Below are 22,696 nucleotides of genomic sequence, written 5' to 3' on the forward strand. Positions count from 1 at the left end.
AAAAACTTGGGCGATGTTCTCAGCTTGGGAACTACCCAGTTGAGAAACTTGCGGAGGGATAATCTCCTGAACTGCGGCATAAATAACCACAGCGGCTGCAACTGTCTCTTCCGCATTCTTGAGACCCTGTCTGCGCCGTTTCCTAATACTCTTCGCACGACCTAACGCCTTCGCTTTAGGATCAGCAGGATCCGGGAGGACAACTGCCGGGGTTGCTGGACGGGGTTCCAGGCTAGCGAAGTTGACGCTGCTATACGAATTTGAACTTGATCGAGGGTCGAAGGCGAATGACTCCTCTGTCTGAGTACCCGAATGCACTAGAGCGGGTCGTAGCGTCTGCTGACTGCTCTCTTGCGGGGATGGCTTATTCTGGATCATAATGAAGGATTCCGAAAGTGATACATTTGACGCTATCTCGGGAGGCTGGGCCACGGCGGCCTGAGCTTGCCTCGGTTGGTATTCTGCATCCGGAGCTCCCTTGTCGATGTTGCCGCGTGGAGTATCTTCATAGGATACAGGGACGCGATTGTCGACAAGGTCCTTCGCCTTAGAGCGTTCTAGAAAGGAGCTGGGCTTTTCGCTTGCCACCTTTTTGGACGAATCTATCCTCTCACGGCTGCCCGGAAGGAGGCTAATCGACTTTTCCGATGAATCAATGTTAGAGGTAAGGGGCTCATGCAAAGATTCTCCGAGAGCAGGCTCGCGACTGGTGGGGAGGACCTCCGATTTGGACTTGCTTGTTGTCGTAATAGGAGGATTTGCTGTGATACCCGATAGGCGTTCGGCCATTCTCCGAGCATCATGGGCGTCACTTTTCACCGACGTTTGGTGGGCGCCCACTCCGCCAGAGCCTACAATTTCAGTGGCTTCCGCTGCCTCAGCCATAATCATGCCGGTATGATCCCGTTCTCCAGTGTTTGCGGTGTAGATCTGTCCTTCGGATGCTGTTATAGCTGGTGAAACACTGGTCGATTCGGCTAGGCTTCCCTGCAAGTTGTGGTGGCTCTTGAGATTCCGCTCGGGCAGCGATGTTTTGACCCCAAGTCCTTCGTCAATTTCTGATGGCCCAGCAGCACCCGCGACTTCCCTCTTCGATAGCTGCTCTTCCGTGGTAATCAGAGAGCCGTCGTCTCCGGTATATCCTTGATTGAAGGTCTCCCGGTCGGCCTCGGGCTTTTGTCGAGGAACACTAATTGAATCGGAGCTATGGGGCCTCTCTGCCGGCTTATGACGACCGGATACTACGGGCGCCGTCTCGTCTTCTAGCACAAACCGGCCCAGTTCAGTAGCCAGAACCGGAGAATCAGCCAGAGGCGTCGAGATGACATTCTGCGAACCGTCGGGATAGGCTCTATTTTCCAGGCCAGTTTCCTGTGCCTGCTCTCCAGTACGTCCAATGTCTTGGGGTGCGGACGATGACTTGTCGTCTTCAGGTATGTCTTCAGAGACAGCACGGGCATTGTCGACAATCAGTGTCTCCCCGTAATCAACGATTAGTGCTGGGCTTTCATCCGAGCTTGGGAACTTGGCCTCCGCTAGTTTTGATGATTTTCTTTTGAATGGGCTGTCGAGCCTTTTCATAGATGGTTCATCCTCCAACGGGCTCCCCAAATCGACTGGAGTTTCACTGATCGAGGCGTCTGCCGGGTTTTCGATCAATATGAAGTCGTCCTCGACCGCCGAACCTTCTTCTAATGCGAATTCTGACCGGGTGATCGACTGTGGTGGTTTACGTATAAGTAGTGGAGAGCGCGAGTCTTTGGTATCTCGAAAGCCACCAATCATGACCGAATGTTCTTCAGTTAGCCTATCCTCGACACCCGGTGGCTCGAGAAGAGGCGCGCTTCCTACTGAGAAAGGTCCGTATGCTTCTTTCTGCTTGTCAAGATGCGATTTCTCTGTCCCGGACCCTTCATCCTGGGGTGTCTCTAGTTCTAGGAGCTCCGGAGTCCATTTATCTGCCGGACTTATCACGTCTTTAGACTGTTGATTGGATCCGGATGTTTCGGTAACGTGCCGGTGTTCCGATGATGTAGGCTCAGTTTCTTTATCCGAGAATTCCTCTCCGACCGTCTTGAGCTTGATAGCGTCCGAGTCTGACTTAGTAGAGGCAGAATGCGTTCCAGCGACCCTAGTAGCATATTCTCGAGTGGCAAAGTTTGCTGGACCAGCGAGTTGCCCCAGCGCATGACGATTATTTTCTAGGGTGTGTTCTAAACCTCGTTCAGCTTTCAGGATTAGTTCTGGCCTAGATTCAATACTGAAAGATTCTCCGATTGAACTGGCCATGACCCGGCCATCCCGAGGGTTGATCTCTGAGAAGATGAGTTCCTCTACACCATCCGGCTGTGGTGCTATGACTGTGTGGGTATCGGCGAAGGTAGGTTCCGATGTATCCAACTTTCGTTGGACGCCTGGTCGGTATGATCGCTCTTCCGTGATGAGGGCGGCTGTATATTCGTCAGGTTGATCCGGCATTGGCGCGGCGACGGTGTGAATTGCTTTATTGGTCTCAGAATATACGGCAGAGGTCTCAGAGATGTTCGGCATAGCGGTAGCCATCGATGGAGTTTCAGTCTTCAGTATCGCCTGTGTGGCTGGCTCGAAAGACTCCGCATCTTCGTCACTCGCTAGTTTGATCACGCGATCAATTTCTTGTTGGCTGAGGCCGGCATCGTCTGCATCTTTTGGCAGATTTGAATATGGCCCAGCGGATAATACGAGTTCTTGTTGAAGTGCCTCGGAAATTATGGGAGAGTTCGTATTATCGGTGGTAGGGGCTGAGGACTGTTTCCCCGATAGAAGGCCAGATGAAATCCGCACCAGAGGTGTGGCCAAGTATCCCCCGCCAGGATACTGCTGGGAAGTGAGGGGCTGCGAGCTATGATTGTTCGCTGTATAATCGCTCGTTTGAGCTTCTAGCCCCCTCGGCGAGTTGGACGTAACCGTCTGGTCTGGTTCGGAACCTTCCTGCGCTAGGCTGCGTGGTATGCCGACGGCATCCGCGAAAGCCTTTTCCTCGCTAGTCAAGCTGCCAGTTGACGGTAGTTCCGAGCGGGCCAGGTTACTGACTGTCGCCGTGTCTTCAGACAACCGCATACCGCTTTCACCAGGCGCATATGATGCCTGGGATGTATCATAGAATTCACCGAGCTGATTCGACGCAAACGATTCTCCAGCGACTTGTTCGTTGTTCTTCGGACCATTCTCTCCATCCCCAAACGAAAAGAAACGCTCTGGGTCCGACTCAGGGGTATCTCCATAATCATTCGCTAACATGCCAGGGGTATCTCCAATTGAACGCAAAAATGACTGATCCTCACCTTTCGACACCTTTCGGGTCAACCTATCCTGACTTGGGATAGGTCCAATCGTATCTTTGCTTTCGTCATCTTCTCGAGTTTTCCGCTCTGAGACCTCTCCATATGCGGTTTTGGCCTCTCGCTTTTCGGATACCTTTTCCGGTTCTGGTTGAGAACTGATTACTGGTTTCTCGACAGCACCCTTGACTGGTAGCCTATCCGTGACCTCTTTGTTCGTGGTTTCTTGTGGTTGATCTTGTGCAGCCGTATCAACTACTGGCTCCTCAACCTTTTCGGGGACGAGTTCATGCTGGGGGTCACCTTGGCGAACCTCAGACTTGACAGTGGCGAGAACAGGTCCAGGGCAAGCTTCTTCTACGGGCACTCTGGCAGTGGATTCTTCGAGAGGCTTGGGTTCTTCAGGGGCTGGTTCCCCAATAAGTAACTCTTCCGTAGGCTCATTGAGGGGTTGGGGGAGTAACTCCTCATCGGTGGTCTCAAGAGTAGCCACTTCGGTAGAGGGAGTAAAACTAGGAGCTTCGGCCGCCTCTGTATTAGGCTCTTGGGTGGAGCACTCTTCGACAACGGGTTCCCTGACGATTACCGACGCTGCAGTGCTTTCGGTACTGAGATTACCTTCTAATTCGATAGCGGGTTCCTCCGGGGCACTGGATGGTTCGGCGGGAGCATCTCCAGCAGGTTGAACTAAATGCTCCTCAGCAGCAGACTCTTTTATCGTAGAGGGACCAATAGAATTGGTCTCTGAGGGACGGCTCTCCTCTACGACGACGTCTTGAACCTGTTGTTTAACAGGCTCGCTAGGGGACAATTCTTCTATAGGTTCGCCCGCTTTAGGTTCAGTAGCAGCGGTCTCTTTCATAGCCTCCTCAGTAGCAGGCTCTTTTGTCGTAGAAGGATCAATAGAATTAGTCTCTGAAGGGCGGCTCTCGTCTACGACGACGTCTTGAGCTGGTTGCTTAGTAGGTTCGCTGGAGGATGATTCTTCCACGGGTTCGTCAGCTTTAGGCTCAGTAGCAGCGGACTCTTTTGAACCCTCCTCGGCAGCGGGCTCCTCAGTGACGGGACCGATGCTTAGCTTGGCGGATTCGCTTGCGCCAGTTTGAGGAATAGGAACCTCTTCTGCCGATATGGCAGCCAACTCTACAGAGGGTTCAGTAGGTTCAGCGACTTCGGGTGCGGACTCCACACGAGTGGTTTCGCCAAAAGGCTGGGGGGCGTGTTCGGTGATGTGCTCGGCGGTGGGGTCGGCAGCGGCCTCATCAGCGGGCTTTACCGTGGACTCAGAAGAAGACCCAGACCCAGAGTCAGGTTCGGGGGCAGGTTCGGGGTTGGGGATCTGGGTTAGGTCATTGGTAGGCTTATCGGAAGACTCGAGAGGCGTATCTTCAACAGTAAACTCAGGCGCAGGAGTTTCATCGGCGGTGGGCCCTTCGGTAGGTTCTTCTACCAGTGTGTCCTCCGCATTATCCTCAGCGGCAAGCTCTTCCGAGCTAGTTTCGAGAGAAACCGGATCAACAACTTCTGCGCTTCTGTCTTTGCCATTTAGCTCTGTGGTAGATTTATTAGTTTCCCCGGTAGTTGCTGTAGAGGCTTTTGTGGCTTCGCCGGATCCATCTGCAAGTTTCTCAGTGCGTTCAGCTGGAGTCTCCTCGGCAGACTCGGAAAACGACTCTTCAATGGATTTAGTAGTGGAGGTTTCCTCTATGCTAAGCTGCTCTAGAGTAGACGTAATAGAACCTTCTTTAGTAGAGGGCTTCTCATGGGCAGGCTCTTCGACATGTTCTTCACGAGTAGTCTCTATTGTTTGGTCTTCGGTGAGAGGTTCGTTAGACATGTTTTCAGGAGGAAGTTGCTGTACGACAGGTTGAGCAGGGAGTTGTTCGGAGGGAGATTCCTCAGCGGGGGTTTCAACTACTTCCTCATTCGGAGACGATTCGTCATTTCCGGTGACTAAATTCTTAGTTGAGGGTTCTTCGGTCGCTAGGTCTTCGGCCCGGTCTTCAGTTAGCTGTATTGTAGCGTCCTCCTCGACAGAATCGTTTATAGGGTTTTCCTTTGTAGAAGATTCTCCCATGTGGTGGTCCATAGTCGGAATTTCAGAATTGAAGTCCTCGTTAGAATTTTGAGAAGTGGGTTCTTGGGCGAGAGCTTGGGTGGAAGCCTCCACTACGGAAGGGGTTTGTTCGACAGAAGCTGGTTCTTGGACAGCAGCCGTGCTCTCGGTGGCATTCTTGACAGCGGGGTCTTCATCGAGGGCCTTCTTCGTAGAAGCGTCTTCGGCGGTAGCCGGTCCCGCTTCAGTAGCTTTAGTAGAAGCCTGCTCCGCGATATGAGTAGATTCCTCGAGGGGCTTCTCAACTTCAGGAGTAGGAGCGGTCTCCCCAGCAAGAGAGTCGACAGCAACCTTGTCAGCGGGCAGACTGGCCTCTTTGATCTCAAGAGGCGGGTTCTCGGGCACAGCAGCTGTGATTACCTGCTCATCCGTGCTTTCTTTGCTATCGGTATTCTCGGCTACTTGGGTCTGTGCAGGATCAGTTAGTTGAAATCTCATAAATTGGTGGAGCACCAGCGACGGCATGTGACATTTGGCGGATAGCAAGAGGTAGGAGCAGGCTTTGGGGCGAAAGGGGGACCGTAGAGCCTGAATTTATAAGGATTAGCTTACAGAAGTCTGAAGCTCTGGTGTTTCGGGTGTAGATGCTACATCTTTCGTGGGGAGGGTCGTTTCTGGAGGTTCGTGATCGCTCTGATCCTCGGGGACGCCGTCATGTTTCTCAACTACGGAGGTCTCTTGTAAAGGAGTCTCTTGGCTAGCCACAACCGCTTCAGGCTCGGAATCTGGTACATCTATGTCTCCATGTTCTTTGGTGGGTATCACGTCCATATTTTCCCCAGGCGTCTCTCCGCGTTCGAGGGGTTCCGCATTAGTAATCTCAACAGAGTTCCCGGCTTCAGCTGGCTGGATTATAGGCGGATCGGTTGTGTCTGGAGTGGCAGGATTCTTTGCTTGGTCTTCTGGAAGAGTTGATTCCAATTCTATGTTTTCATCTGTAGGGGATGCCCCCTCCTGAGTCACCGGCTCTCCTGAACTTTCCGTTGTTTCGATAGGCGCTAGTATTTCTTCAACTGGCTGCTCTTCTGAAGTTTCAGGTTCCTTTACGGACACTGCATCCGCCGAAGTTTCCTCTAGAGGCTCAGTCTTCGTATCATCGCTACTTTCGGGCCTATCCTGACCCGCACTCGCATCCTTAGGAGATATGGGCTCGGGCGCCTCATCTGAGGTTGCGGGTTCCTTTACGGACATTGGATCCGCCGGAGTTTCCTTTGGGGGCCCAGTATTCGTATCATCGTTACTTTCGCGCTTATCCTGGATAGTACTCGCATCCTCGGGAGATATGAGCTCGGGGGCCGCTTCTGAACTCGCTACTTTCTCAGTAGCCTCCGTAGACTCGGCAGGGCGTGCCGGTTCGGGTGGACTCATTTCAGGTGGAGACTCGTATTTGTCTTCTATAGTCTCTGCTGCTCCTCCTTCGTCGGGGTCGTCTGCTGAAGACTCAATGGTCGCTTGGCCGTCCACACACTTTTGAGGTTCTTCGGATGGTTCGTCCTGTGCACCTGAAGCGGCTGGTTCTGTTGACTCGGCAACTATGGCCGCTATGGTGTCGTGGGTCTCTCCCTCAGGAGATACATCAAGAGCGGTGACCGTGGTTTTAGCAGCGTCATCTGTCTCGGGGATAGACGACACCTCCCCGGCGGTGGGACCTCCCTCAGCATTGTTGGTAGAGATTGGCGGGTCTAAGGGTTCAATCGCTATTTGCGTATTTTCATCGCCCGAGGCTCCCATTGACGCCCCTTCCATATTTTCAGGATTAGAATCAGAGGGCTTCAGGCTGTCCCCTGTATTTTCATCAGACAAGTCTTGTGTCCCGCTATTACCTCCCTGCGCCTCAGATGCAGGGCTGTCTATGCTCGGGGAGGTGATTTCATGGGAAACCCCAGAAGCATCGTTTTTCGTTCCTTGAACTGCTAGCGGGATAGCATCTTCCACCTCAGTACCATCATCAGCTGGCTTCACTTCGGAGTCTGGTGCGCTTTCTATATTTTCGAGGTTTTCAGTCGCGTTATTGGCTGGCATTTCGTCAGCCGGCACCTCAGTAGCATCCTCCGTAAGCGGGACCGCAACAGTGCAAGCTTGCTCTAGCGTCAGCGGCTTCACTTCCTGCGTGCCTGCTGCTCCCTCGACTTCGCCGATCTGTTTAGCATCTTCTGCGTTCGTATCCGACTCGTCGATATTACCCTTCGACTCAACATCAGAACTGGCCTTCGGCTCATCGCTAGATTTGCCTTCCTGAGTGGTGCTCTCGGACTCGGTGGTATCTTGAGTATTCAAAAATTCTACTGGGTGAGTATCTCCAGGGGTCGGAATAGGCGGCTCTGCAGCTGGATTATTAGCATCCTCGTTCCCATTACTAGACATATCCACCGCCAAACTATCGTGTGGCTCCTCGCTCTCTGTCGTGACTTGTTCCTTGGTTGGCTGGGGAGCTTCGTCGACCACTCCTTCAGGGTGCACCACAGGTTCAACCGATCTGCCTGCCGGTTCATCCTCTGTCTCTCCTGTTTGAGGAAGTGTCGCAGCTATTGTCTCAATGGCTGACACATTTTGTGACTCGTTCTCCTCCATCTTAGGCTTGTTGGTTTCGTCCAATCTGGTTTCTTCTAACTCAGTGTCTTTGGGCGCAGGGGCGCCGTCAGCCGTGGTATCAACATCTTCCTTCTGTGGGGCTTGTTCTAGTTTGCCTTGGGCACTGGATTCTACAGAAGCCTCGGGCGTGTTTTCCGCTTGTGGCTCCGTTTCGGTCGGGCCTGGCGCGCCGGTAGCTTCGGTTTCGTCTTCCGCCTTGCCGTTGTCTTCACTATGAGTAGCTCCGTCTGATTCGGGCATAGCCGTGATGTTTTCTTCTACGTGGGCGTGGCCCTCCGCCTCCTCGTGTATAATAGTCGTTTGATCATTGGAAGGCAAGGCATCAGCAGAAGCCTCCGCACTAGGGTTATCGCTTAACGGGTCTGAATCGACACCAGGTTTCCCCGTTCCAGAATTGTCAACGACCGGGTCCTATTAGGTATGTCAGTATTTGTCTGGTCTACGTTATCTCTAAGTGATGGGACAGAGGATAACTTGATCTATCGTGCAACGGAACAACAGGGTGGTTGGCTGAGAGTTCAAGCACCTCAAAATCAAAACTTACAGATCCTGGCGTTGGTCCTGCAACCCCCTGGTCATTTGCATGCCTATCACGGGGTCTGCTTTCTTTCTCGGTTGGAGGAGATTGGTCTGCTGCTGTTGAATCGCTAGTGGCCGAGCGCTCGTCGCCGGCACTGTTGGCTGAGGGTTGAGACACGGGGGTTTCGTCAGCTTTTGCCGGCTTTTGCGCGGCTTCTAGTGCTATTTCCTCGCCCGCTTTTCCAGCGGGACCATCAGCCGGAAGATCCACAGAGGAATGGGTGCTTTCTGGTTGCTTGACGGGCTCCGGCGTGGGTTCCGATGCGACTGGGTCGTCAGGCTGCTCCGGGCCCGGCGTATTGGAAGATTCGTTCGTCGGCGCATGTGCTGGTACAACGTCTGTGACATCCGCTGCCTTTATTTCCCCGTCTTCTGTCTCTTCGTGTTTGGCGTCCTCTACTGGCGGTTGAGACTCTGCTACCGGCTTGGAGTCAATATCTTGTTCCTTCTTTTCTGGCTCATCAGGGCTCTGGTCAGGCGGTGATGATGATTCTGCCTTTGTAGCCTCACTCGAAGGCAATGGACCTTCAGGATCCGTGTTAGCGGTTGGCGACGGTGGAGTTTGCGATGATTCGGCGTTGGACGCCATGCTCTCTGCGGCGTTCTTGGCCTTGTCAGCCTTCTTCTCCTTTTCCTTCTGCCTGGCCTTTTCCGTCTTTTTCTGGTTCTTTCTCTTTTTCCCAGAGGCTAGAGGAGCAGTCTCCTTCTCTAACTTCGTCTCATCGGGCTGAGGACTTTGAGGTGTTTGAATATTTAATTTGGGCGAGTTTACTTGTGCGGATTTCGGTGATGGGGGATTTTGAAGCGCCAGTGGGTCTGGATGGTGCTCCCGGCCTACGCGCTCTTCCCCAGGCTCGCCCTTACCAGCTACGATGCGTATTAGCACGAACAGATCAAGTGAATATTCTTTTCAAGCCATGTACCTCGATCGTCGATTTCAGGTTCCGAGTGTGGCACCCGCAAATATTGTACGTGCGAGAAGTCAGCTACCTGAACATGTGCGATAGGATTAGCCCGCGCAGAGCAGTACGCGATTTCTCGATTATCGGCCATGATCCCTCGGCCCACAGGGACGAGGCCTGTGGGTACCTTAAAAGACTACTCCTATTATCTTCTATGCGCGTATAATGACGAGTATAATGCGGGCGTTTGCAGGAGCGGTACCAGACAATTGGACATCGAACCTCTGGCTTCAACGGTTGGGTATCCGGCCTGTGCGCGGCGGCGACGATGTAGTTGGTTAGAACAAGCCAAATGGACACGGCCTATGGGGATATGCAGACGGTGAAAGCTCGCGACTCCGGCAATAGACAGGAGGGGAGGGGTTTGAGTGGATTGAGAGGTTCAACGGATGGAGTTGAAAGGGAAAAGTCTCTCCATGCAGAACCGAGAGTTGGATGGACGTTTAGCTACGCCGAAAACAGAGAGGTACGCCGCCCAACCAGCACCTCTCGAGAGTCACCACCTACATGTGACCCACCACTAGGCCCGGGCGAGTCAGAGCTGTCAGATTTCTGAAGACGTCCGGGATGAATATCGCGCTCAGAGGCTCCTAGCCGGTGACACTGGCGCCACGTCGCGAAGGAGATTGGATGAGGCGTGAGACAAACCCTCCATGACATAATACCCGAAGAGCAGAGACGAGGGGGGAGATAGACACAGTGAGGCTGGTCAAGGAAGCTAATCGCGGCCCAACAGCCGGTAAGCGTCTGCAGGTAGACGGAATGGACCAACCCCACGCATTTCAGCATCTCCAAGCAGAGGGAGTTCGGGGTTAGACAGCGTCATGCACGGCCACCTAGCCACGGGCCGGGGCGGACATTGGGGGGGGGGGGGGGGGGGGGGGGCAGGGGGGTGACAACGGACTCGGTCTGCCTTTCTGCCTGTCTGTCTGTCTCTTCCTCTCTTTCTACCCGCACAGCACAACCTAGGAGGGGTGGAGGGACGGTGGGTTGGGTGGCCGGCAGAAAGAGGAAGAGTGAGATTTCGCGAGTGTGATAGTGCGATGGGCAGTGTCTGAAATGGTCCCTGAATTGACGATGGCGAGTGGGCAGAAAGCACCCAACCAGCAGGGTCAATTACGGGCTGCATGACGCCGATGCTACCAGCGGCATGGTGTGCAACGTGGTCGTCTTCGTTGGCTTCGCTCTCGCGTCCATCCTGGAGCCCATCCCAGAGCCCATCCTGTGAGTCCGCACGGCACCTAAGCACGAGGTGGGGCAGCGTGGCGGGAAATACAGCGCCGACACCTCATTGGGCTGGCGGGAACATGACGCGTCCTGTCGTTTGCCTCAATTCATCGTGCTCTCGGTGGCCGGCCGGGATCGAGAGCGGAGAAGCGAAAGAGAACGGCGCGCGGGATGTGGTTAGGCGTCTGGGCAGTGCGGGAGAGGAGGACGAAGGGGAGGAGGGAATTGAGAGGAAGAGGAGACGACGAGATTAATCAGTGGCCCGGGTTTTTTGGTCCCATCACGTGCATGGACCGATGTGAGCACGACTTTGGTCGCCATGCTTTACATATAGTGCTTAAGTACCTACCTACCTAAGATCCACTGATTAGGTACCTACATTAGGTACTTACAGAACCGACCCGCGGTGGCCTAATAGGTATGCCTACCTAACCATAGGGCACCGAGCCTTGCTATAGCACATAGCTAGGTACATCAAGGTAAATGAGGGGAATGCCCAGCATTCAAAGAGTGATAGCTTCACTTCCGCCGCATCCAGCTCGGGTTCTGCGCACGTAGGTGGCATTTCTCTGTACGGTTTCCGTCGGTGCGGCTATTTCCACCAAGCCCATCAGATGGGCTTATCTCTAGGGTTGCCACCCGTAAGCCCGAGCCCACGCCCTATTATAACTCACCCCGACCAGGCGCTGATGCTGGCGCGATTACTAGATGCCCGCACACCCGTATACGTTGCTGTCGCCGTCAGTCTGTCTCAACGTACCTACAAAGCGCGTACGGCATCAACACAAAACACACACAGCAGCATGCTGGCAGGCGACGCCACCAGCGTGTCGCGAGAGAGAGAGACAGACAGACAGACAGAAAGCGATGTCTACCTGCTTTCCAACACGTCGGGTATCCGTGTTTATATTCCTGAGACAATCGTGATCGGGCGCTCATGCACCTGGCCCGTAGGATTCACCGATCTCGATCCTAGTCGCTACCCAGGTCCCTCAGCTGGGAGGGCCCCGTATGTACCTGACGGGCACGTACTTTGTCCGTAGCACCCCCGATGCCGTGAACCATCACGACGCGCATATTCGTATGGAGACTGGGCGGAAGAACTCTGCGTTCGGTTCCCATTGGCGACGCTCGTGGAGATAGCGCCCGCCTGACCCCCGCTCTCCGTCCCGCTTCCATGCGAAGGCTCTTAGATAATATTACTTAGCAATGCTGTAGGGTCACCGGAAGCAGGCTGGTTCCGGCATGTCAGAGCTCCGTAAGCACTTACAGCTTCGATTAGCTAGCTATCTTCTTTGCGCTCCGTGCCAATCGTCATCGTCATAGGCCACCCCCAAAGCGAGAGCAACCCCGCGGGTTGCCGTGCCACGTCTCCCGCAGTATGGCATGATCTAAGGTGGGATGCTCATATCGTTTATCGGTCGTAGTATATCCCCTTACTTCGGGTCATCCCACGGTCTACCTAGGTGGCTAGAGCCACGGCCAATGCCCGTGTACTGTTGGGGGGGCGGGTAACACAATAGGTATACCTATCCAACGACTTCAATACAGAGGTATACCTAGGTATGTCTCTTACGTTTGCCGTGCCATCCCAGCGATGCTGGCCAAGCTGTGACTTCGACGGGGGCACCCGAACCGTATGAGTAGTTATCTTTTCTTCTTGCCCACCCCCCCGCCTCTTTAATTGCTACTAGGTAGCATCGCATTAGTTTGCAGACACTGTGGAGCTGGACGATCTCATTTGATCTTGGCATCTAGATTTCTTATTTTAGCTAGCCTGAAGCTTTCATTTACATGCCAGCTCTCGTATATGTATTACATCTCCAATGACCAATACGTCCATTGCCGTTGGTGGAGTTTTAAACCTGTATAGACTGAGAGGGTCTCTATACAGAAATAGATACACTCGGACCAGCCTACCGGCGGGGGATAGTTTCGTGTGCAGCATGTAGGTATTCAAGGATCGTAACAATGGCTATTGGCCCTGTAGAAGTATCCGTCTTGGGGAAACATAGGTACCCAAACCTCCTGGTTTGGTAACGTAGGCTTGTAAGGCTTTCTACGTTACAGCCTCCATGATCATGTAATTGAGTGTTTTAACCCGTCTAGCTACATCTAGCTACATTGCGGGGGCTTCAAGGCCGTGATAGAATGTAGTCGATGCCCTTCCGGAGGTACAGCTATCAAAATACTTTTTTTTTCCCAAAAAGGCCATGGTAGGGACCAGGGAACCCGTTAACATTGAGTCCTTAACGACAACCATCTTACCGGAATGAATAAGACACAACAACCTGTCCTCAAATTTCGCCCAAGAAAACAAGGGAATCGACAACAACACGCGACGGCGGCCAGTGTTCGAAACTGGTACAGCTTATATGCCGTGTTTTCAACGTCTAAATTACCATTCGTGCTGGTATGCAGAGGGGGCTAGTTAGTCTCAGTTTGAGGGTAGTGGCACTCCAAAGAAAAGTATGAATTAGACCAAGAGAGCAAAGCATCGAGTGAGAGAACAAGCGAGCGGAGTCCCATGGGAGGTCCTCTAGATCATAAGATACCTACGGGCGTACACCTAGAGCAAAACCTACTTAGGTGATGATACCATGTCCTTGGTGGAAATCGGCTGAGACTCGCTCATCTAGATCAACGTAGGAGTTTAAGCCTTGATTGACACACTAGGAATTGTTAACCCTAGGCATATTACTATGTGGGACTTTCGAGGCAACTTTGACTGACCCTTCGATGGGACAACTACCTTCAACTCTAGAGCATCTGTAATCCCGGCAACCAAGAAGCCGCCACCGCGCGAGAAACGGGGAATAGAAGTGGAACTGCACGGGACATGCCGTCTCCAGGAGACCCACTGCTAACAAGGTTGGGTGGGAAAAAGCGCCCCAAGACAGACTTGGGCCTAAGACTGGGGACGAAAAATGGCAAAAGTAATGCTTGTGGGGTGACTACCTGCGCCATACCACGAAAACCGACCCCCCGAACGTGGGTGGACATCGTGACTCTGGTGCCCCCGGTGGCCGTGCCTTCTGTTGTAGCGGTGCCCTATGCTGTATTGCCGCATCGCGGTACAGCTAACCGACCTCAACCATCACTTGCGAATCTGGTTGTCTGTTTTGCCCCCCTTATCTTCCCGGCAGTACTTCGGCACCCGAGTTGCTATAGCAATGTCGCCCGCGCACTTATATGCCCCGAAGACACGTCGGGCACCACTTTGCATTTACGCACAGGTAGGAGACCCCTATCGTGATCCTTATAAAGAGGTACCGAGGGCAGGCAGGTGCTTACATCACCACGCAGGAGGTTGTTGGAGCGTACCATTGCCGAGGCCATGTTCTCTAGAGCCGAATACTATCGAGTTATTGGGGGAAGGAGGAGGCTTGCCTCACCAAGGGCTACCGCCTCTAGGTTTAGGACCCGAGTTGCTGATGTCACAGGAGCATGCTAGATCTGTTAGATACGCAAGCGGGATGAGAGTTGAGTGAAGCTATGATTTCGTCACCCCTGACTTTCGAGGTGTATGGTAGATGGCCTAACTGGTGGTGCTGGTGCTGGTGGTATTACTTACCCGCTAATGGGGATTGCCTGTTAATGCTATCCCGGGGCCTTTCGTAGGGCACTATAAGCGTGCCGAGCTAGGATATTTACAACTTTTTTCAGTGGCCTATTTAGAAGCTCCTGCCCATCGACGTTTCGTGAAAGCAAGTTTCTCACTGTGTCCTCCCTCCTCCCAGTGAGGGCAGTCCCCAGTCTTTCCCTCTTCGTTTCACTGTTTCTTCTCAGCGCCTCCCCCCCTTATTATTTCGTGACCATACCTACCGCGGCTCAATCTTCTCTTTCTGGTGTAGCTCCTGTGAATCGTGCCACTCTCGTGCCGTGGTTCTACAAAGGAAAGGTAGACGTCTTAGCTAGTGCCGTGAGTAGGATGTTTCCGAGATTGAGTATCTCTTTAGGAGTATTGGATTCTGCGCGGGTCGGAGGGCTTGCCGCAGCGGCTTTTTTTTTTCAGTCTCACCTGCCTCAGATTCTATTAATACGGTTTGTTGCTATTGTTCAACTCATTTTTTCCCATGTTGTTTCGTAGAACCACTATGGTATATACTCCCCGGTATTCTGCCTCGGGAACTAGGTATTAATAAAAAGTAAGGCCATACTATGGACCTAGAGTAAAGAGCTGTGTTGGCGGCTGAAACAAAGGAAATGGTTGCTGTGGATCTGTCAAATTACCCCGTACCACTACCGGGCCCTGCGGATGGCCAGGGACATCCGGTAAGTAGAGCTGGTGCTATCACTCGATAGTATTTCATGATTTCTTACATATGGTTTCTGGTGTTTTCTTCGATAGCTATATATGGAATGGAGGCCATGTAAAAGGAGGAAATAAACTGCGCAGAAGAGCGAGAAGGGGTGTGATAGAATCCACGCAGCAACTAATAGATAAGGTTGCTACTGGGGTGGAATAGGAGGCATTCGACATAGCGACGTACTTGGCAGTTGTTCACTCCGTTTTGATTTATAAAAAATCCCGTAGCAGATAAGAGTTGAATCTTGTGACTTCTGATAGTTCAGGTGATAGTACCTAGTGAAGGCGGGTATCTTCTGTGGGTGGACTCCGTTATGGCGGCGGCATCTTAGCCACTGCCCTGCCTCGGGTCATACATACATGTGCGATAAACTCGTCTCATGAGTAGGTTATTCGGCATGCATATTATGTTTTAAATCCTATGACCGTTGTAACCGTACAGGACCCGATTACAACCGGTAAAAGGGGTGGGCGAAATCCTCTTTCGGGGGTATTCGGGGGCCGTTACGTCCTGCATCCGACATTCGGACCGTTGGAGGTTCTCTACAAGCTTAAGAAGGCTTGTATTTTCGGCGTTCATCAAGGTGAGCTACGGTGTTGTATGAATGGGGCAACTTTTCCTTCGGGGTTGTATTGTATGGGAGTAGCTGGAGACGTAATGATGGTGGGGACAGGTCCCCTATCTGCATGTGTGATCCCGAGGGACTGGTAGGAGATCGGGGCCGAGAGCTGGAGTGTCGATCTTGTTATGGTTCTCCTGTAGGTTCGGGGGTCACTCATGCGAAGCTGGACGGGGAGGGATTGGTTGCTATAGGACACAACCTTGAAGTCTCCACGCATAAGCTGTAATTATTATTATACATGGTTGGCTACATATGTACACGAAGCACACTAGGACCATGCGCCTACAGTACTCTACTTATCCCTTTTTTTTTCAGCCTATGCGGTAAGCCAGAACTCACAGGCTGCGGCGAGTTTGATAGCATCTGGTGGCGTTGCTATACATGTAAAGAAGGGAACTTCCGGCATGACACCATGATTATCGGGACTAATTTGTTGGGGTTACTCCAACCCGTAGGCCGATCGATGGCCGAGCGACAAGCAGAGCACAGGCACATTTATCACTATCTACCGACGTGGATTCGTATCGATTATATTTCGGCGAAAGACGGCCCAAACAGGGAGACTAGAAGATGTGTAATTTACGAAGCCGAAGTTGCTAAACAGGTGTAACCGCCAACGAAGCACTAAGGGTCTTATAACGCCAACGCCGTAAATGAGTGCGAGGAGCCCGACGCGGGGAGAGGTCTGTTTTCTGATAGACTGCCTGATTCGGAGCGGCTTGATCGAAGCCGAGCTCAAAGCATCGCTGGCGCTGTCTATGGAGCCGCTTGTCTGTAGGAGATCACCGGTGTCGGGTTCCTCAATATGGCCTCACGCCACCGTTTCCGGGATAAGAGGAGGCTGCGTGGAATGGACGTAGAAACCGGGAACGTTACATGGCCATCTCCGCTTGGAGCTTCCGAAGCTCTACTTCTTCGTCGTCCTCCGCGATAGCCTGGGGCTTACCACGGACTACGTAACCAAGTTAGCGTCTGAGAAGGGTAGAATATGCCGCTAGACTTACTTTCTTGGTTGGCAACTGTAGGTAGTCGGTTTACCGCGTCGGACACGGGTACGGTGCCAGTCTTGAGCATCTTCTCTTCGAGTTCTTCCTGCTGCATGTCCTCGAGCTCTCGGTCCAGCTCCGACTCGTCCAGCGGCTCCCCGATCTGGTTGCTGGTGATGGCAGCGACAATCTCCTCGCTGAGAACGTTCTGTTCCCGCAGTTTGTCCCTGACGCACGTTAGTAGCAAGTCATAGCAGAAGAAGGCGGATAGAAAGGCGGGGAGTCAGCGTACATAGTCTCGTCGACCTTTTCTGGCGTGAGCTTCCCGTGGATCTGCTGCATCGCTTCGCCTGCTCTCTGCATCGCGGCGAGGGTCTCCCGGTTGATGTTGGCGGACTCGATGGCGTTGATCTGCTGCTCCAGCGTCCCAATCTGCGATATCGTCTGCTCGAGACTGTGCTCGTGCCCCTTCTTCCTCCGCAGGGCAGCCTTCGCAGCTATCACGAGGCGTACACGTCAGCTCGAACCAGTGTGGGGTCGAGATAGGCTGGCTGGGCAGCCGCACTCACCGGTTTTATTCGTGTTGACGTTCTTTCGCGCGATGGCGTCTTGTTCCTCCATCTGGGTCATGAGATGTTTTTCGCGCTTCTGGAGCATATCCAGCTGTGCCCGCAGGCCGAGGATCGCATTCTTCGGACTGTCCTTCTTCTTCTGGGCAGCGCCGCCGCCAAACCAGCCCCAGACGCCGGACATTGCGGTTAAAACGCGCTACACGAGGTCGAGGATAGCTCGGCGATGACTATCGAGGGATGCTCGACTCGCAAAGGGAGACCGACGCGATGCCGGCGTGGGTGTCGACCGCGGGGTAGGGCCAGACAGCAGAGTATTCGCGGCCAAGACGATGACGTCGCTCGTTACTTATGTCCAAGAAGGCGGGCCGGTCGTCGAGGATGTCGACGAAGACGACGGAGGGAATCGGCGAGCAATGCTGATAAGTGTGAGGATGGAGGGCGGAGGAAGCCTGACGGCCGTCACGAGCTGTTCGATGTTCGGGTAGATTTGTTGGTAACAGAGTTGGGTATGGTGTGCACGAGGTCCCTCAGCGGGTAAGGCAGGGTAGATGGGTTTGTCTAAGCTAGGCTTCCAATAGATGGAGATAGCGAAGCGAACGGGTGTGTAGGCAGGTCAGATGTTGCTGCCATAGGCGATAGGTACAATTCGACAGATGGATGGGCCATCCGCCTAGGCACCCGTGAAACAAGGCCCATCACCCTCATCACCTGACGGCCTCCTGGCTCAGAGGCGGCGCCACCTGGATGGTTACGTTATCAGGACGGCCAGCCGTCCCCACCTGGGCGCTAGAGGGCTTTTATCTCGGAAGCGGAGTTGCGGTTAATCCAGCTTCCGCTTTTGGTTTAGTCACGTGAGAGCCATGCAATCCATATCTACTATACCTACCTACTTACCTAATCGGTGTACGCAGACTACCCCACTTGGATTCATTCCGACCCATCATATGGCGGACACCAAGCCGATCCATCTTACTTCATACACATTCCCTACCACTACAATGCTCGTCGTCTCGCTACTGCTACCTTGACCACGTCTCCAGGCCTACACCTTCGCCTACCTATACCAATGGGCTGACCTACGCTCTACATTTGAATCATGTAAATTCCGTAGCACGATCATCATAGCTCCCAATTTAACCCTTACCGCAAATCACGGCACCAATCTGACCACTCCCTTGAAGAATGCCTTGGCCCCAACCTATAGAGTACTCTGCCGCTCCTGGCGCGTGAGCGCTTCCTCTTAATGCTTTCACGAATTTAAAGCCGTCCCACCAGATGTCCAGCGCGCCCCTCCCGTCAGTGCGGTGTCTCCTCTCGGCCCTTCCCAAGAGGCACGTGGGCGACAAAGTGAGGTTTTTGGGGTGGTAGGTCTCGCATCTCCTTGTCCTCTCTGGTTCAACCCGTCCCGCAATCTCTACTGAGCTCCCAGCAGTAGGGGAATCGACAGGTGCGAAAGCAATACTGCAAGCTTAGGAACAGCTGAGGGGAGGGGAACGCCTCTCTCCGGCTAAGCTCGAGTTCTCAAGCCCTCCCTCCTGGCCGACATGATAGGTGCTAACAAGTTCCATTATTAGTGTAACAGGATACTCGACCCAGTCAGCCACTTTGACCCTTCAGCACGAGTATCCGAAGGGAAGCAAGGCCAAAGTTGGCGCTGATGTCACCCTTCTTCTCCAGAACCTCAAATCCGAGCAGACGGATATTGGCCAATGGGTCCATGTTATTGGCTATATTACCTCTATCGGGCAAGCATTGGCCAAAGCCACGACGACCTCTGAAATAGCGGCTCCTGCCGCAATCGCAAGCGTTGGGGTGCAGGCTCTCGTACTCTGGACCGCCGAAGACCTAGATATTTCGTCTTACGAGCAGACCCTCGCGTCCGAGACTGAATGACCCCCCAAATGGACCGTGCTCGAGTGTCTATAGACACGCATAAACGCTCGCGGGCGCACCAGAGAAACTGGCAGAGTCCCCGGAGAAGGCTCTAGAAAGGAGACAACAGCCCACGATGCACACACTTCCTGCAAAGCCGCGGGTTTACACGAATTATATCGCTGGTCAGCTCTCGCGGCCAACCAGTCAAACCTCGCCTGTGTCAACAACGGAGGCTTGATTGCAAACCCGATTGTCCAGATGTCAAATGACCCCCAGCACCATTTTTTATTCGGTACCGTATTGCTACGTCACTCGTGATAATTCCTCGCCGGTCGTTGCTTATTCTGACGCCTTCGATTCACTCCCGACTGTTGCTCAATGCCAATGTGCAGCAATGGATGGACTGGAGAGGTTATTTATGAGCTGCAACATCGTCGTACACTTTCGAAGGCCACTCTGACCTGACGCCAAGAGCCCTCGCAGCCACCCCGGTTTCGTGCCAACTCATCAACACTGAGCGTCAAGCATCACTAAGAAGCGAGCACGCTCTTTTTTTTTTCTTTACTTCTCTTTCTTTTTTTCTTCTCTGTGGGGGGCATAAGCTCTGGTCGGTGCCCGGTACCACGTTACTTGGTAAGACCCCCCCGTCTCCCTCCCTCCTCTCCGCTCTCGGCTCGTGGCCCCCCGACCTCCTGGCGTCGCTCGTCAGGCTGCGCAATCCGTTGATTGGTAGTTATAGTTGAAGCAGTCGAAAGGGGCTATATCGAGCCCTTCTATCTATTTAACTACCTAATCATCTCGACACCCGACGTTGCGATGGGCCGTGTTTCCCTGCGTGGCTTCTGCATGACATGCACAGAACCATTGATGAGATGCGTGGTGAAAACCAATTGGGACTATGTACCACCAAGAGAGAGCTAATACCCCTTTTGCTTCTTGTGGAAAGTCGAGCGTCTATGCAGACAGCCATTAAGACCATCCCGTTTCAACGTCGGGATCCACAGAGGCTTCCGCAATGCCAGATGGCAACCCCTCGGTGGAGGACCTCTTCCTGCAGATTCCAACCTCAGGCACTCCATACTCGACCAGCTTGCAGCCGACCTTGTCCCGCTTCGCGGTTGGACACACGCCTTGAGCTTCTCTACGTCGTGTCCCGCCTGTCTGACGGACACTCCTGCGTTACATCGGCGATCCGCCGCATCCCCCAGACAGTTCGCCAGGTCTCGCGCTGACCGTCACTTCCGAGATGTTTCGCCTCCCTTCTTGTCATCGTATGGTCGTCGGGAGAAGTGGCCTCTTCGATTCTTGCCCCGGCGCATTGACCCCTCTCCGGATCCTCTCGAGATCAGGACCGGTTGGTGCAATGGACGTTTCAGCGGCTTCTCGGGATTCGATTGCGACCGCGCCGCTGCCTGCCTCTCCCACATCTCCTTGGACTTGAGGCAGATGTCGTCAATCTGCTCCTAAACGCGGGTTAATTCCGATTGTACCTACGGCAGACGGGCGGGCGAGTAGCCGGCTTACATCTGTGAGACACGCCCCGGGCGTCGTGATTAGGAAGCCGTCTTCTCCCTAGAAGCATGTGTTAACGCTCTGCTCACGGAGGAACCGTCGCGATAGTCGTACTTCTCGAGTGTACGGTCTCACAGTCGCGTCCGGCCCCAAGTAGTACTGGAGCTCCTGGGTGATAACTTTCTTGTGGATGTCTAGGTGCGGGATCCAATATCTGTTCATGGGATTGGAAGCCATCTTTCTTCGAGCATATCCTTCTAATCGAGGGGATGACGGCCTGAGAAAGCATTTGGGGGGGTGGAAGGGGGGGGGTTACCATAAGGCCAGTCGAGCGATTTATTTATGTCAAGAGGGACAACCGGCAGATATGCCTCAAGCCCAAGAAAACAAACGCCGAAGCTTCGATAGCAGCACGACGCCTCCAGTGGACTCTGCTGCGTTCGCTCTTACGCCACCCTCGACTGCAGGCGAAGCTTGAGCATCAGCCGTGTATTTCGGTCCTTTGGTTCGTCACGCTCTTGTTCCGAATGCTACCGTGGTCAGGTAGGCGCGCGCACACAAGGGATGCATGGTTCGCCTCACTTACACGCCCCATTTTTCCCCATGATGACGAATGGAATCACCCTACGCTTAGTACACAGGACATAGGTAGATTATCCACTGCTCTGATGTTGGTATGGGTTCTCATTGACCAATTTTGCGGTCAACACTCTATCTGGGTCACTGTTGCAGCATTCCCCCTGTTAAAGCATCGAACCTCATCCTCTTCGCGAGACTGCACCACGCATCTACGCCCGAGTTATTCATATATCTGCTCGTCCAATAATCCCTCCAGGGATCGATGTTCCTTCAGGGATCGATGTCCTTCCTTTTTCACCCCTGTGACTTCGTTAGTTACTCCTACCAATGGAATTCTCGATCAGCCAGGGGTGCACGTTTCCTGCGCCGAGTCCCGACAAGAGCTTGAAGAGCTAAGGAAACGAATCGCCGCTAACCTATTTTCGAATGCCACCTCTCATTCTTATCCAGTTCAGGCTCCTCGGCTCGGGCTTACGAGCATCTTCACCGCGTCAGCTCAAGACGTCGACTCGCGTTAGCCAAATGTCCGGTCGATGCCCCCCCTCTGATCCGGCCCCGGATCGGGAAATCACACCACATGTTAACTACCCAGGTCGGCCATCGGCGCCCTATACTTCCCTACATGCGACTCTTGGCAGCGTCCTGATATAGTGGCCTGATGAACCCGCGGGTCAAGTCAGTGGTTCCAATATTTCGGACCAGTATCAGGGCGAAACGAATGGGAAACCCCAGCCGCCGCCGTCGAGCTCATGTGTATACACACCTAATCTCACGTACCCCAATGTTACCCTCGCCCATGGTCATCCCAAAGCCCTGGTTTGGCCTCCTGACCCTGGTCTGCGCGTGACCGGCTCCTCAAAACACCACGTTTCGCCCCAAAATGCCCAGTGGTGGCGATTATAGCTCCCGTGTGATTCCTTAGATTGCCATTGTGTTTATATGACGTTCGGAGCATCGTGGGATGCCCTCTATTCGAAAGTGTTAATAGCGCTTAGAAACCGCTGCCGACTCGCTAGTTACTATACTGTTCACCCAACTCACTGTCCCGATACATGGTGCTCGAATTTCACTTTTTAGGGGTAGTTGGGCCAGTTCCAATGATCCCAAAGGAAAGCCTGCCCTTGTTGGTGGGATAAGCTCGGAAACTATTATTATAATACCTTGGCCATTCGGCTGCTTCGCGGTTCGGCACTCATCCTACCCAATCCTCGATGCCGCCACTCATACATATTTCTAGCGCGTTTACCGTGGGTACTTCTCGAGCTCGATGCCTCTGGACGATTGCGTGTTCCAAGTAAACAACAAGTTCCGGAAGGTTTGGTATATGGGAAGCCGCAGAACGAGATGTCTTGGATGACCAGTGATTTTTCGCGGAATACTCGGCGGAGTTCACGGTCTCGCGCGGGTCTTTGACACATGCGAAGGGACTTCAGGGGATGGGCCT

The 22,696-nt window shown here is 53.3% G+C and overlaps 6 protein-coding genes across 6 annotated transcripts; 2 read left to right on the plus strand and 4 right to left on the minus strand.

Annotated features, from left to right (window-relative positions):
* Positions 1-5,340: 5,340 nt before the first annotated feature.
* GGS23DRAFT_249027 (uncharacterized protein) lies at positions 5,341-9,838 on the minus strand. The gene is made up of 5 exons (XM_051512245.1): positions 9,531-9,838; positions 8,573-9,474; positions 5,989-8,439; positions 5,683-5,844; positions 5,341-5,618 (listed from the first exon to the last, which is right to left on the minus strand). Exons 1-5 carry the CDS (start codon positions 9,658-9,660, stop codon positions 5,490-5,492), a joined length of 3,774 nt encoding a protein of 1,257 aa, XP_051368809.1. The 5' UTR covers positions 9,661-9,838; the 3' UTR covers positions 5,341-5,489.
* Positions 9,839-10,433, minus strand: GGS23DRAFT_249001 (uncharacterized protein). Its single transcript, XM_051512244.1, has one exon. The coding sequence runs from the start codon at positions 10,356-10,358 to the stop codon at positions 10,017-10,019; it is 342 nt and encodes a 113-aa protein (XP_051368810.1). The 5' UTR covers positions 10,359-10,433; the 3' UTR covers positions 9,839-10,016.
* Positions 10,434-15,949: 5,516 nt separating this feature from the next.
* GGS23DRAFT_582574 (vacuolar-sorting protein SNF7) lies at positions 15,950-18,027 on the minus strand. The gene is made up of 4 exons (XM_051517238.1): positions 17,284-18,027; positions 17,007-17,211; positions 16,733-16,941; positions 15,950-16,680 (listed from the first exon to the last, which is right to left on the minus strand). The coding sequence occupies exons 1-4, from the start codon at positions 17,465-17,467 to the stop codon at positions 16,601-16,603; spliced, it is 678 nt and encodes a 225-aa protein (XP_051368811.1). The 5' UTR covers positions 17,468-18,027; the 3' UTR covers positions 15,950-16,600.
* Positions 18,028-18,468: 441 nt separating this feature from the next.
* On the plus strand, positions 18,469-19,179 carry GGS23DRAFT_599753 (CST complex subunit Ten1; the record flags this gene model as incomplete). Its single annotated transcript, XM_051518968.1, has 2 exons — positions 18,469-18,512; positions 18,861-19,179. The coding sequence occupies 2 exons, from the start codon at positions 18,469-18,471 to the stop codon at positions 19,177-19,179; spliced, it is 363 nt and encodes a 120-aa protein (XP_051368812.1).
* Positions 19,180-20,268: 1,089 nt separating this feature from the next.
* Positions 20,269-21,055, minus strand: GGS23DRAFT_249117 (uncharacterized protein). Its single transcript, XM_051512246.1, has 3 exons — positions 20,788-21,055; positions 20,686-20,733; positions 20,269-20,624 (listed from the first exon to the last, which is right to left on the minus strand). The coding sequence occupies exons 1-3, from the start codon at positions 20,908-20,910 to the stop codon at positions 20,397-20,399; spliced, it is 399 nt and encodes a 132-aa protein (XP_051368813.1). The 5' UTR covers positions 20,911-21,055; the 3' UTR covers positions 20,269-20,396.
* GGS23DRAFT_249264 (uncharacterized protein) lies at positions 20,881-21,903 on the plus strand. The gene has a single exon (XM_051512247.1). It carries the CDS (start codon positions 21,201-21,203, stop codon positions 21,768-21,770), a length of 570 nt encoding a protein of 189 aa, XP_051368814.1. The 5' UTR covers positions 20,881-21,200; the 3' UTR covers positions 21,771-21,903.
* Positions 21,904-22,696: the final 793 nt, after the last annotated feature.

Source organism: Durotheca rogersii, assembly GCF_024521655.1.
Source record: "Durotheca rogersii strain YMJ 92031201 chromosome Unknown GGS23scaffold_26, whole genome shotgun sequence".
Lineage (NCBI taxonomy): Eukaryota > Fungi > Ascomycota > Sordariomycetes > Xylariales > Xylariaceae > Durotheca > Durotheca rogersii.

Excerpts from the sequence above, each read along its gene's own strand:
- GGS23DRAFT_249264 (XM_051512247.1), top strand. The coding sequence starts at position 21,201 with ATGCTACCGTGGTCAGGTAGGCGCGCGCACACAAGGGATGCATGGTTC.
- GGS23DRAFT_582574 (XM_051517238.1), bottom strand. The coding sequence starts at position 17,467 with ATGTCCGGCGTCTGGGGCTGGTTTGGCGGCGGCGCTGCCCAGAAGAAG. Across the intron at positions 17,212-17,283 it reads CGTCAACACGAATAAAACCG|CTGCGAAGGCTGCCCTGCGG; the intron begins GTGAGTGCGGCT and ends GCCTCGTGATAG. Across the intron at positions 16,681-16,732 it reads TACAGTTGCCAACCAAGAAA|TCCGTGGTAAGCCCCAGGCT; the intron begins GTAAGTCTAGCG and ends TTGGTTACGTAG.
- GGS23DRAFT_249117 (XM_051512246.1), bottom strand. The coding sequence starts at position 20,910 with ATGGCTTCCAATCCCATGAACAGATATTGGATCCCGCACCTAGACATC. Across the intron at positions 20,734-20,787 it reads TGAGACCGTACACTCGAGAA|GGAGAAGACGGCTTCCTAAT; the intron begins GTACGACTATCG and ends ACATGCTTCTAG. Across the intron at positions 20,625-20,685 it reads CCGGGGCGTGTCTCACAGAT|GAGCAGATTGACGACATCTG; the intron begins GTAAGCCGGCTA and ends ACCCGCGTTTAG.
- GGS23DRAFT_249027 (XM_051512245.1), bottom strand. The coding sequence starts at position 9,660 with ATGGCCGATAATCGAGAAATCGCGTACTGCTCTGCGCGGGCTAATCCT. Across the intron at positions 5,845-5,988 it reads CACCAGAGCTTCAGACTTCT|ACCCAAGTAGCCGAGAATAC; the intron begins GTAAGCTAATCC and ends GATCCTGCACAG. Across the intron at positions 5,619-5,682 it reads AGACCGCTCCTACTCCTGAA|CGGGACCGGCTACCGCCGAA; the intron begins GTTGAGAAGCCC and ends AAGCTACTGAAG.
- GGS23DRAFT_249001 (XM_051512244.1), bottom strand. The coding sequence starts at position 10,358 with ATGCTGAAATGCGTGGGGTTGGTCCATTCCGTCTACCTGCAGACGCTT.